The sequence below is a fragment of the Tachyglossus aculeatus genome, chromosome 21, assembly GCF_015852505.1.
Source record: "Tachyglossus aculeatus isolate mTacAcu1 chromosome 21, mTacAcu1.pri, whole genome shotgun sequence".
NCBI classification, from domain to species: Eukaryota; Metazoa; Chordata; class Mammalia; order Monotremata; family Tachyglossidae; genus Tachyglossus; species Tachyglossus aculeatus.
Genome location: NC_052086.1, coordinates 1079124 through 1093003, shown reverse-complemented (window position 1 = coordinate 1093003; position 13880 = coordinate 1079124). Strand labels below are relative to the sequence as shown.

General features: G+C 54.4%; 1 protein-coding gene across 2 annotated transcripts in view; it reads left to right on the top strand.

Annotated features, from left to right (window-relative positions):
• GNB1L (G protein subunit beta 1 like) overlaps nucleotides 1-2798 on the top strand; it is a 49487-nt gene extending 46689 nt beyond the window's left edge. For both annotated transcript variants that reach the window (XM_038763080.1, XM_038763081.1), the window contains one exon: nucleotides 2065-2798. In XM_038763080.1, the coding sequence (XP_038619008.1) occupies nucleotides 2065-2331 (267 nt within the window). In that variant the 3' untranslated portion in view covers nucleotides 2332-2798. The remainder of the gene's footprint in view (nucleotides 1-2064) is intronic.
• The last annotated feature ends 11082 nt before the right edge of the window (nucleotides 2799-13880 follow it).

Genomic DNA, 13880 nt, shown 5'->3' with positions numbered 1-13880 from the left:
ATGTGCTCACCACACGCTGCTCCTCGCGCACACCCCTCACACATGCTCACCACACACTGCTCACAACCTCGAACGTTTTCCTCATACATGCTCCCAACCTCCTCTTACGCCCGCCTCGCGCGCTCCCGACCTCCTCACGCTCACTCGCCACACACGGCTTCCACACGCCTCCTCACGCAGTCTTCACACAGTGTCTCACCATACATTGCCTCCGTATTCCTCACCCACTTCCTCGTGTGTTCCACTGCGACTGAGCTAGCGTCCAGGCCCCGTGGGAAGGAGTAGAGAAACGGCCGTGTCCACCCTCGCCGCCAAGTTGTCCTTCCTTGTTAAATGAGGGACAGGCAGGATTGATTTTCCCAAAGTCCCGAGTTTGGGAGCCAGGGCAGAGGCTTCTCTGGGAGTGGGGCTCCAGAATTGCTGAGGCGGGTCCCCCCTCCCCCCGGCACGGGCCGGTCTATCACCCGACGCGGGCCTGCCTGGTTTAGGGGAGCATCTGTGGTGACTTACGACTTTCATTTATCCGTGACTTCCCAGCCCGTCTGAAGGGTTCGTATTAATGAATTTCAAAGTTGAAACAGCAGAGGAGGCGGCGGCCCATTGGGGGCCGGCTGTCGGGGGGTGGGGCGGGGAGCACCACGCTTGGCCGGCATTAGTGGGGAAGGCGGCGTCCAAGGTGCGTAAGTGAGGCACCTGGGCAGAGGGACCACTGTCCCCCGTCCCCCCGACAAACACACACTCACCAACCTGGCCCCATCCGCGCCAGAGTCCTGTTGTCACGTCAGACCCCAAGGCGACCCGGCTGCTCCAACCTGAGGACCGAGATCCCCTCCCACCCACCGTGCCCCTCTGCCTTGGTGTTGGTCGCCCACAGCCCCAGCGAGCCCGCCCGGGAGTCCCGTCACCCCCGGGTGCCCCCCGCTCTCCTCCCCACGAGCCCAGGGAGCGGTGCGAGAGGAGAGCGGTGTCCGGGGTTCTCTCCTGCGAGTGCGCGCTAACCGGAACCAGATGGCGGCCGCCTCTCCCCGCGCATTCCGGGCCCCTGAGGTAATGGCGGGGTCGGCCGAGCCCCTTGGTGGCCGGGGACGTTGGCCACGGACTGGGCGCCACCGCGGCCAAGGGCCGGCCCCGGGATCCCTGTCTAGGCTCAGGGCGCTGCGGGTGGGATGCAGACGGCATCCAGGTGCGTGGGTCCAGGTGAGAGCACCCCGGGGGTCCTCGGTATCCATGGGGGACTCCCGAACCCCCTGGCTGGCACATCGGATGCCTCGGGCGGGGCTCCGCTGTCCCAGGAACGGGGAGGTGGAGAGACCCAGGCCGCGGATGACCAGGTGGCTAGCAGATCCGTCTCCCCGCTTCCAGCCTGGGCCACAGCTGTGGCCAGTCTGGTGGATAAAATGCTGATTTATAGGCAGACATGCTCAGTTTGGGCCCAAGAAACCCTCTGCGAAGCAAAGATTCCCTCCCCTTCCCTGACTTCCCCTCTCCCCAAGTAGAAAGAGACCACTCGGGACTGGAATAGGGGGTGGGCATGGAACCGGCCCACCTCCGGCTTGAGGGGGAGCCCAGGCCTTTATTTCCCTATCTGTAGAATGGGACCTAGGTCCCCACCCTCCCGAGTCTCCCAGGACCCTCTCCCTATAGCCAAGCCTCTCGGAGTCCAAACCGGAGGCTACTTCCTTCCTCTCTTTCTTCCCAGGAGCAGTCAGGTGGGGCCGAGGGTAGGCAGAGGACAGGAATGGGAAGGGCCAAGGCCAACCAGGAGGCAGCAAAGTCCCTCTCTGGGCCCCACTCCACTCCGCAGCCTGGTGTGAGCATCATGGTGCTGGGAGCCAGAAGGACCTGGGTTCTAATCCCAACTCCGCCGCACGCCTGCCGTGTCACCTTGGGCAAGTCATGTCACTTCTCTGGGCCTCAGTTCCCTCATCTGTAAAACGGGGATTAAGAACGTGAGCCCCACGTGGGACGGGAACTGTGTCCAACCTGTCTCTTCCCCAGCACTAGAACAGTGCTTGGAACATAGTAAGCGTGTAACAAGTGCCATATTTTTTTTTTCTCCCACAGGCTTCCCACACCCAGGAGCTCCCCAATCCCGGGGTGGCCGACGTGGTGCTGCGGCAGGATCGGAAGATCCTGGCCACGGCCGGCTGGGACCACCGCATCCGCCTCTTCGCCTGGAAGAAGCTGAAGCCGCTGGCCGTGCTGGACTACCATAGTGCCGCGGTTCACTGCCTGGCCTTCTCGGCCCCCGGGGGGCCCGGCCGGCAGCTCCTGGCCGCGGGCTCCAAAGACCAGCGCATCAGCATCTGGTCCATCTACAACCAGACGTGAGAAACCCCACCGGCCCCCGCCTCCCGGTCCCCACCCGGGCTCCCGGGGGCAGCGGGGTCTCGGCGGATTCCGGCCCAGTCTACCTCAGCCGGCCTCTGGCCCGTGCCCGGGCTTACCCTCTACTAGAGTTGGCCACCTCAGGATTCCCATCCCTAGTCCTGTCACATCTGGTCTCGGTGATCCACTGTCCTGACTCCTCTGGCCTCGGTGGTCCATTGTCCTGGCCCCTCTGTTTTCAGTGGGCCACTGTCCTGACCCCTCTGGGCTTGGCAATCTGCCGCCCTGGTCTTACTAGTCTTGCCTATTGAGTTATGGAAACCAAAATAAAACCATTCCAGAAGTGTCCATTTAAGATTCATGAACACCTGGGTGGTATCAGCCAGCACCCCCCTCCACCCAAAAAAAATATGGCACTTGTTACACACTTAGTATGTTCCAAGCACTGTTCTAGTGCTGGGGAAGAGACAGGCTAGACACAGTCCCTGTCCCACGTGGGGCTCACATTCTTAATAATGATGGCATTTATTAAGCGCTTACTATGTGCAAATCACTGTTCTAAGCGCACTGTTCTAAGGCAGGCCTGACCTTGTGGGGCGCAGTAAAGATGGCAGCTTTGGGAGGGGCGGCACCCCCATCGCAGATTTAAACACAAGCCACCGTGGCCATGTGCGACCAGGCATCCTTGCCCGTCCCAAGTGAAGTCCTCCCTGTGCCGTGCCCCTGCCGGCCGGCTTCCAGGTATTGACTAGTTGTGTCTCCTCGCCCCCCGCTCAGATAATAATAATAATAATAATGGCATTTGTTAAGCGCTATGTGCAAAGCACTGTTCTAAGCGCTGGGGAGTTTACAAGGTGATCAGGCCATCCCATGGGGTCTCACGGTTTTAATCTCCATTTTACAGATGAGGTAACAGGCACAGAGAAGTGAACTGACTTGCCCAAAGTCACACAGCTGACAGTTGGCGGAGCCGGGATTTGGACCCATGACCTCTGACTCCAAAGCCCGGGTTCTTTCCACTGAGCCACGCTGCTTCTGATGTAGGGGTCTCCCTGAGTAGGAACTAGCCCACCCTGTCGCCCCGTGGGCCCTTGAAATGGCGGCCACAGTAGGGGGTGACAGTAGGGGGTGAATTGGAGGTGGTGGCGGGGCCGGTCCCTTTATTCGTCAAGCATGCCTTACGGTTTCGTTAGCCAGGCGAGGTGTTTGCGTGGCCATTGACGACAATTCCAGGTTCCTCCGTCCGCGGGGCAGAATCCTGCCCCCGACCGCTGGCCCCTGGGCCCGGGGTGGCAGCTGAAACCGCTCTGATAAACCAACCCTGTCTGTTCTCTCCCAAACTCTCAATACAGTGTTCTCTGCACATAGTAAGCGCCTTGTAAGTCTGATTGATTTGATTGAGGGATCCATCAGGCAGGAACTGAGCCACAGGTGTACAGGCTTCCCGGATGTGTCCAGCCCCGCCTCCCGGCCAACTCCAGGCCGTCAGCGGAGATGGGCCCCTCCGTTGAGCGAGGATCATTCCCCGGGAGCGCAGTCCATCTGAGACGCCCTCGTTGGACGGTGTAGTCTGCAGCAGGTGGTCTCTGTCCGTTTCTCTTCGGGTACGTGCGGGCTCAGAAGAACTCCCACCAACTAACCCAGGGTCGAGCGCACAGCACGGCTTGTGTCCCGTCCCCCGGCCCGTCCTCCTCAAGTTCCCGGGCCGCCTTGGCGGGGTGGGGTGTCAGACGTCTGAAGCCAGCCCTGCCCCTCCCAAAATCTACCAGGGCATGGGGAGGCCTGAGCACCTTCGGGGCCCAGAGACTGTGCTGAACGCTTGGGAGAGTACCAAGCAGCATGGCATACCCTGGCGTAGTGGCACCAAGCAGCACGGCATATTGGATAGAGCACGGGCCCCGGAGTCAGCCGGCCGTGGGCTGGCTCCACCGCTTGTCTGCCGTGTGACCTTGGACAAGTCACTTAGCACGGCGTGGTGGATAGGGCATGGGCTTGGGAGTGAGAAGGTCGTAATTCCGGCTCCGCCACTTATGATGGCTTTTGTTAAGTGCTTCCTATGTGCAAATCAGTCAATCAATCAATCAATCGTATTTATTGAGCGCTTACTATGTGCAGAGCACTGTACTAAGCGCTTGGGAAGTACAAATTGGCATCACATAGAGACAGTCCCTACCCAACAGTTGGCTCACAGTCTAAAAGGGGGAGACAGAGAACAGAACCAAACATACCAACAAAATAAAATAAGTAGGATAGAAATGTAAAAGTAAAATAAATAAATAAATAGAGTAATAAATATGTACAACCATATATACATATATACAGGTGCTGTGGGGAAGGGAAGGAGGTAAGACGGGGGGATGGAGATGGGGACGAGGGGGAGAGGAAAGAAGGGGCTCAGTCTGGGAAGGCCTCCTGGAGGAGGGGAGCTCTCAGCAGGGCCTTGAAGGGAGGAAGAGAGCTAGCTTGGCGGATGGGCAGAGGGAGGGCATTCCAGGCCCGGGGGATGACGTGGGCCGGGGGTCGATGGCGGGACAGGCGAGAGCGAGGTACAGTGAGGAGATGAGTGGTGGAGGAGCGGAGGGTGCGGGCTGGGCAGTAGAAGGAGAGAATGGAGGTGAGGTAGGAGGGGGCGAGGTGATGGAGAGCCTTGAAGCCCAGGGTGAGGAGTTTCTGCCTGATGCGCAGATTGATCGGTAGCCATTGGAGGTTTTTGAGGAGGGGAGTGATATGTCCAGAGCGTTTCTGGACAAAGATAATCCGGGCAGCAGCATGAAGTATGGATTGAAGTGGAGAGAGACACGAGGATGGGAGATCAGAGAGAAGGCTAGTGCAGTAGTCCAGACGGGATAGGATGAGAGCTTGAATTAGCAGGGTAGCGGTTTGGATGGAGAGGAAAGGGCAGATCTTGGCAATGTTGCGGAGCTGAGACCGGCAGGTTTTGGTGACGGCTTGGATGTGAGGGGTGAATGAGAGAGCGGAGTCGAGGATGACACCAAGGTTGCGGGCTTGTGAGACGGGAAGGATGCTAGTGCCGTCAACAGAGATGGGAAAGTCAGGGAGAGGACAAGGTTTGGGAGGGAAGACAAGGAGCTCAGTCTTCGACATGTTGAGCTTTAGGTGGCGGGCGGACATCCAGATGGAGATGTCCTGAGCACTGTTCTAAGCGCTGGGGAGGATACAAGGTGATCAGGTTGTCCCACGTGAGGCTCCCAGTCTTAGTCCCCATTTTACAGATGAGGGAACTGAGGCCCAGAGAAGTTAAGTGACTTGCCCAAAGTCACACAGCTGAGAAGTGGTGGAGCCGGGATTTGAACCCATGACCTCTGATTCCCAAGCCCATGCTTTTTCCACTGAGCCACGCTGCTTCACTTGTCTGCAGTGTGACCTTGATTAAATCAGTTCACTTCTTCTCGGCCTCCGTTACCTCATCTGTAAAATGGGGGTTAGGACTGTGAGCCCCATATGGGATGGGGACTGTGTCCAAACCAGTTTGCTTGTATCCACCCCAGCGCTTAGTACAGTGCCAAGCACATAGGAAGCGCTTAACAAATGCCATGATTATTATTATGAGTATTACCATAGGAGGGGGGAAACAGACAGCAATGACTCAAATAGTGGGAGTGGGGGAAGGATTGAGGCCGAAATTGCTCAGTTGGGAGCGTGTTGGATTGGAGAATGTAAGGTCCCGAGTTCATTGGAGATCTGAAAAAGTCCATTCTCTGAACACTAGGCAAACCGTTCCTGCTTGTTTTGCCCCTCGACTTTTTTATGGCATTTATTAAGCACTTATTATGTGCCACACACTGTACTGAGCACTGGGGTAGATAATCGGGTTGGATACAGTCTGTGTGCCACATAAGGCTCCCAGTCTTAATCTTCATTTTACAGATGAGGTAACTGAGGCAGAGGGAAATGAAGTGACTTGCCCAAGGTCACACAGCAGACAAATGGTGGAACCAGGATTAGACCCTCGTCTTCTGGCTCTCAGGCCTGAGCTCTTTCCACTAGACTTAATGTACAAATCAGCGTGGCTCAGTGGAAAGAGCCCGGTCTTTGGAGTCAGAGGTCATGGGTTCAAATCCAGGCTCCACCGATTGTCAGCTGTGTGACTTTGGGCAAGTCACTTGACTTCTCTGTGCCTTAGTTACCTCATCTGTAAAATGGGGATGAAGACTGTGAGCCCACCGGGACAACCTGATCACCTTGTAACTTCCCCAGTGCTTAGAACGGTGCTTTGCACGTAGTAAGTGCTTAATAAATGCCATTATTATTATTATTGTAACCTCCCCAGGCTTAGAACAGTGATTTGCACATAGTAAGCGCTAAATAAATGCCATCATTATTATTATACCGTGTTGGGGGATGGGGAGGGGATTGTTGTCTTCGCATTGGGAGACGTTGCCATTGAATCCTGGCGCTGAGGGCGGGATTAAGGGCACAGGTGCCAATGTCACTCTGTCCCCCTGCTGTTGAGTTGGCACCCACGTGGGTGTGGTAAATTGCTTTTTCGGTGCGATACCAAGCGTGGTGACGTGAAGGTCGAGGGAGTTTTTTCGACTTGCCAAAACCAGGAGAGAGAAAATAACAAAATATACCCCTCAAATCGCAGCAGCGAAAACCCGGTGTCCTTGGCCCTCCCAGCCGGGCCGGAGCGGAGGGTCAGAGCCCTTCCGGGTCACTGAGTTTCTGCCACTGTGCCCGTTTGGAAGGCCTGACTGACCCGTTGTGAATTACTTCCTATCTCCCGCATTGGACTTTAAGCACCCTGAGGGCAGGAAAAGTGACAGCTGATGCCTGCTGCACCTGTGTTCAGCACAGTGCCTCGCGCTCAGCATAGTGCCTAGACAGTCAGCTTGTTATGGGCAGGGAATGTGTCTGTTTATTGTTACAGTGTACTCTCCCAAGCGCTCAGTAGGGTGCTCGGCACCCAGTAAGCGCCCAATAAATACAATGAACTGACTGAATGCTGCTCACCAAGAGCTCAGGACAGTGGTAAGCATCAGCAGGAACGCAGCACAGCAATCTGGCGCTTAGTACAGTGCCTAGCACTCAGCAGACGCCCGGTAATCGGTCCTCCCGCCTGCCCCTTCACGTCACCCTTCCATCCGCACCCCTGCACACGGGCGCGGCGGCCGGCACACACGGGCGTGCTGTTTGCACACCGGAGAAAAATTTCCTCCAGGGGATTCTTTTGACGCACTTGACGCTCAACTAGCTATAACTTCTTCCCAAATCCCCGCGTTAGAGACTATCAATCGGGCTGAGCTCCGCGGGCCCTGGTGGTGTTTGCCACGCACCTGTGCGCCAGGCATAGCGGGTAGAGCGAGGCGAGCCAGAGCCGCTGACTTTGGGGAGGGGTCCCGCCCCCAGCACCCCTCACCCCTTTGGGCTGCCCTATCTGTCCCCCGGCTCCCTAGCCCAGCTCAGCCAGCCCTTAGTGACCGTCCGCCGATGGCTAGACAGTTTCTGCGAGGGAGGGCCAGCTGGTGTCTCAGCTCTGGGTCACAAAGAGAACACCGAGGCCCAGAGAGGGCAGGTGGCTTACCCGAGGTTGCACAGCAGACCAGCGGCAGAGCTAGAAATGGCAGCACCGAGCTCTCTGCCCAAGGCCAATGCTTCCTCCGCCGTTTGCGGGGGTGAGCGATGTCCCCGGGGCCGATCCGGGCACAGTCTGAGCTTTGCCCTCCCTCCCAGCCCCATCCAGAATAGGGGGCGGAGGGGGGAGCTCATTCTCCTCTGTCAAATGGGGATTGACTGAGAGCCCCCCATGGGACAACCTGATCACCTTGTAACCTCCCCAGTGCTTAGAACAGTGTTAATATGCTTTGTTGTCTGTCTCCCCCTTCTAGACTGTGAGCCTGCTGTTGGCAGCAGGTGGCTAAACAGAGAAGCAGCGTGGCTCAGTGGAAATAAATACTATTTATTTATTTATTTTACGTGTACATATTTATTCTACTTATTTTGTTAATACGTTTTGTTTTGTTCTCTGTCTCCCCCTTCTAGACTGTGAGCCCGCTGTCGGGTAGGGACCGTCTCTATATGTTGCCAGCTTGGACTTCCCAAGCGCTCTGCACACAGTAAGCGCTCAGTATATACGATTGAATGAACGAATGAATGCTTGGCACGTAGTAAGCGCTTAATAAATGCCATCATAATAATTGGGGTTGGTGGGCCAGAGAGACGACTCTTATAGGCTGGTGTTTGCCGGTCTTTCTAACCTGTTTCCCCACCAGCTGCTCCCCGACGGTGATGGGGTATCGGAGCTGCTCCAGTGCCCGTCGGCCGGGCGGGCTTCTCCCCTGCCCACGGGCAGGCCAGGCTCGGGAGCCCCCAGACGGCCCCCAGACAGGGCTGAGCACTGGGGCACCTATGGGAGGCCAACAGCCTAATTGTGGCAGGGTGAGAGACTCCATCTGAGACTGGACTAGGTCTGGGCGGGGACAAGCTGGGACTGAGCCTGGCCTGACAGTGGGCAGGAGCTAAGGCTGGGCAAGAGTTTAGTACAGCGCTGGGTACAGAGTGAGCGCCTAACAAATGCTGGTTCTTATGTTGGTAACTACTGGGGCTGGGGTGATGTCCATTTCCAGGGAAAGAGGAATCATCAATCGTATTTATTGAGTGCTTACTGTGTGCAGAGCACTGTACTAAGCGCTTGGGAAGTATAAATTGGCAACATATAGAGACAGTCCCTACCCAACAGTGGGCTCACAGTCTAAAAGGGGGAGTGCCAACGTTGAGACCAAAGACCACCCAGGATATGGCACCCAGAGGGGGTAAGGCTGTTGCAGGGGTCCAGGAGGTGGGGGGATTGGTTTAGTGGCTCGGCGTGGGGGTGGGCATGTTTTATCCAGGCTGCATCCTGGTGCAGATTGCCCATATCCATTGTGTGTGTGCCAGTGCCCTGATCTCCAAGCGCTTAGTACAGTGCTCTGCACACAGTAAACGCTCAATAAATACGATTGATTGATTGATCTCCACCCCATCTCCGGGGCTGGTAGCCACGAGGGGAGTAAGTGACACTGCCAGGGGACAACCAGGAGATGGGAGGCACTCAGGGCCGCTGTTTCAACCACCCTGCAGTGGCTCGCCACTCTCCCTCCCCAGCAATACCACCTCCTCCTCCTCCTCTTCCTCTTTTTTTTTTTCAGTGGTATTTGCTATGCACTTACTGTATGCCAGGCACTGTTCTAAGTGCTGAGGTAGATGTAAGGTAATCCGATTGGACACAGTCCATGTCCCACGAGTCTTAATCCCCGTTTTACAGCTGAAATAATAGAGGCACAGAGCAGTGAAGTGACTCACCCAAGGTCACACAGCAGGCGGAAGCAGGGCTAGAACTCAGGTCTTTCTGACTCTCAGGCCTGGGCTGTATCCACTAGCTGCTTCTCATTCCCAGCCTCTTCTTCCTCCTCCTCGTTATCGTAATAACAGTGGAATTAGTTTCCTCATTTGTAAAATGGGGGTTCAACGCTCGTTTTTCTTACTTAGACCATGAACCTCATGTTGGACAGTGACTGTGTCTGACCTGATTATATCTGCCCTAGTGCTTAGTACAGTGCTTGACACATAGTAAGCACTTAACATATGTAATAGTAATAATAATATTTGTTAAGCACTTATTTTGTGCCACACACTCTGTTAAACAGATCAGAACAGATCTGATCTGATCTGTAAGCGCTTACTAAATACCATAAAAAAAGAAACCAAAAAAAGAAAACTCTGTCGTACTCTCCCAAGAATTTAGTACAGTACAGATTTGAAGCCATGACCTCCTGACTCCCAGCCCCGTGCTCTATGCACTAAGCCATGCTGCTTCTCTGTCTGACTGGTTCACAGTCACAGGGGGTAGAGAACAGGTATCGAATCCCCGCTTTACAGATAAAGGCACAGAGAAGTTGAGTGATTTGTCCAAGGTCACACAGCATATAAATGGTGTGCCGGATTAGCTCCCAGGTCTCCTTAATTTTTTTTTATGGTACTTATTTTGCGCTTACTGTGTGTTAAGCACTATTCTAAACCGGGATAGATACAAGTTCATTCATTCAATCGTATTTATTGAGCGCTTACTGTGTGCAGAGCACTGTACTAAGCGCTTGGGAAGTACAAGTTAGCAACATATAGAGACGGTCCCTACCCAACAGTGGGCTCACAGGCTAGAAGAGTGGGCTCACAGTCAAGTTGGACACTTTCCCTGTCCCACATGGAGCTTTCAGTAGGCTCAAGTAGGAAACTGAGGCACAGAGAACTTAAGTGATTTGCCCAAGGTCACACAACTGGCAAGCGGTGGAGCTGGGATTAGAGCCCAGGTCCTCTAGCTCCCAAGCCCATGCCTGATCCACTAGGCCGTGCTGCTTCCTTGAATTCCAATCTTGAGCGCTTTCCACACTGTCCTGTGGTAATACTGGGTGCTCCAATCAATTAATGGTATTAATTGAGAGTTTATTGTGTGCAAAGCACTGTACAGAGTGCTCTGTGAGTACAATACAACAGAGCTGGTGGACACGTTCCCTGTCCACAAGGAGTTCACAGTCTAGAGGGGGAGGCGGATATTAGAATCAATTACAGATATGTCCTTAAGTGCTTTGGGGCTGAAAGTGGGGTGTATCAAGTGCTTAAAGAGTACTTATCCAAGTGCGTAGAAATTGCAGAAGTTGGGGAAAATGAGGGCTCAGTCAGGGAAGGCCTCTGAGAGGAGATGTGATTTTGGGAGGGCTTTAAATATGGGGAGAATGGTGGTCTGTCGGATATGAAGAGGGAGGGAGTTCCAAGGCCAGAGGGAGGACGTGGGCGAGGGGTTGATGGCGAGATAGATGAGACCACGCTACCGTGAGCAGGTTTGTGTCAGCGGAGTGGAGTCGGTGGGCTGGGTTGGAGTTGGAAGTCAGGGAGCGGGGATAGCGCGGATGAAGTGCTGTGAAGCCAATGTTGAGGTGGACGGGCAACCACTGGAGGTTTTGCGGAGAAGGGAGATGGGGACTGAATGTTTTTTGAGGGGAAAATGACCTGGGCAGCAGAGTGACGTAAGGACTGGATTGGGGAGAGACAGGAGGTAGCGGGGTCAGTGAGAAGGCCGATGCAGTAATCCAGGCAGGATGATGATAATAATGATATTTGTGAAGTGCTTACTGTGCGCACTGGGGTAGGTACAAGATAAGAGCATGGACACAGTCCCTGTCCTACACAGGGCTCACACTCTTAACCCCCATTTTACAAATGGGGGAACTGAGGCACAGAGAAGTTGAGGGACTTGCCCCAGGTCACACAGCAGACAAGGAGCCGGGATAAGTGCACAGATTAATGTGGTAGCAGTTTGGATGGAGAGGAAAGGGTGGAGCCAAGATAGAACCGACAGAATTTGGTGACTGAATACATGGATTGGGGTTGGCGGAGCAGAGACAGGGCCAACCGAGTCCTCTCACCCCAGCTCTGCTTGTGCGTCTTCCTCGTTACCTGGGGTAGATACAAGATAATCAGGCCGAAGTCGAGCGGCACCTTGGGATTCAATATGATTATGGTATTTGTTAAGTGCTTACTATGTGCAAGGCAATGTATAGAGAAGCAGGGTGGCCTAATGGAAAGGGCCAGGGCTAGAAGCAGCGTGGCTCAGTGGAAAGAGCCCGGGCTTTGGAGTCAGAGGTCATGGGTTCAAATCCCTGCTCCGCCAACTGTCAGCTGTGTGACTTTGGGCAGGCGGCCCCCCGTACGTATCGGGATGACGATGCGGTCTGTCTCCCGGGATTGACCGTTGGAGGGGCAGTGTGGGGGTGTCATCTGCGACCTGGGAGGGCAGGTCCCACACCCTGGGCCGGATGGCGGGGGGGGTCCCATCCCTGACACTGGGGCAAGAAGCGGAGCCAGCTTTGGGCCAACCTCTCTTGAGGTGCACCTCCTCCCTAGGACGTCCTCCATATCTGGGGGAGGGGTTCCCAAATGAATCCCACTGAAGGGATCACCTTAGAGCCAATGCGGCTTCTTCCTTGCCAGCCGTGCCCCAGATGGAGGCCGGCCCCTTCCCCCTCGCTGCTGCCCCATTAAGAGTGCAGGATTGGGGGCCCCCCGACCCCATTGATCAAACCCCAGGGGGACGAGGAGGGGAGATGAAGCTCCGGGGAATTAAAAGCTCATTTCGTGGTGATCCTCAATTCCCCCCGCCCACCTGACCTGCGGGACCCGAGAAGGGGGATCTCCTGGGGGGAAGAGGAGGTCGAGAGGAGGAGGGAGGAATGAAGATTAGTCTGGGGCAGTGGGGGTTCATATGCTAAAATCTGGGGCTAATGGGTGGATGACGGGGGATAGAAGGGGATGTGGGGATGGGTGCTCCCCAGTTCTGGCTGTGGGGTGATAGGGCCAGTGCCCCAGGGTTCCAGCTGTTAGGTGAAATGCTGTTATTTTAATTAATTTAATTGAGGTATTTATTAAGTGCCTGTCATGTGCCAAGCACTGTACTAAATACTGAGGTGTGTATAAGATAATCAGGTAGGACACAGTCCCTGTCCCACATGGGGCTCACAGTAGGAGGGAGTAGGATTGAACTCCCATATTACAGATGAGGCAACTGGAGCACAGGGAATTTAAGTAGCTGGCCCAAGGACACATAGCGGACAAGTGGCAGAGCTGGGATTAGAACCCAGATCCTCCGACTCCCAGACTGGGCCTTTTCCCATTAGACCAGTCTAATAATAATAATAATAATAATAATAATAATATTCAGACCAGACTCAGCAGCTTCCTAGCTGCTGCAAAGATCCCAAATTGAGGATCTGACCCTCTCGCTCCGAAGCCGGCCTTAATAATAATGATGATCGTATTTGTTAAGCGCTTACTATGTGCCAAGCACTGTTCTAAGTGGTGGGGTAGATACAGCGTAATCAAGTTGTCCCACGTGGGGCTCACAGTCTTAATCCCCATTTCACAGATGAGGTAACTGAGGCCCAGAGAAGTGAAGTGACTTGCCTAAAGTCACACAGCTGACAAGTGGCGGAACTGGGATTTGAACCCGCGACCTCTGACTCCCGATAATAATAATAATAATGATGGTATTTGTTAAGCGCTTACTATGTGCAAAGCACTGTTCTAAGCACTGGGGAGGTTACAAGGTGATCAGGTTGTCCCACCCGGGCCTCACAGTTTTAATCCCCATTTTACAGGTGAGGTAACTGAGGCCCAAAGAAGTGAAGTGACTTGCCCAAAGTTACACAGCTGACAGTTGGCGGAGCAGGGATTTGAACCCATGACCTCTGAATCCAAAGCCCGGGATCTTTCCACTGAGCCACACTGCTTCTAGCCTGGGCTCTTTCCACTAGGCCACCCTGCTTCTCTATACATTGCCTTGCACATAGTAAGCCCTTAACAAATACCATAATCATATTGAATCCCGAGGTGCTGCTCGACCTAGGCCTGATTATCTTGTATCTACCCCAGCACTTAGTACAGTGCTTGGCTCATAGTAAGCTCTTAACAAATACCATAATAATAATAACAACAGTTATTATTTGTTGGTATTCTATGTTGGTACATAGAACCACTTAACAAATACCATTATTATTGTTATG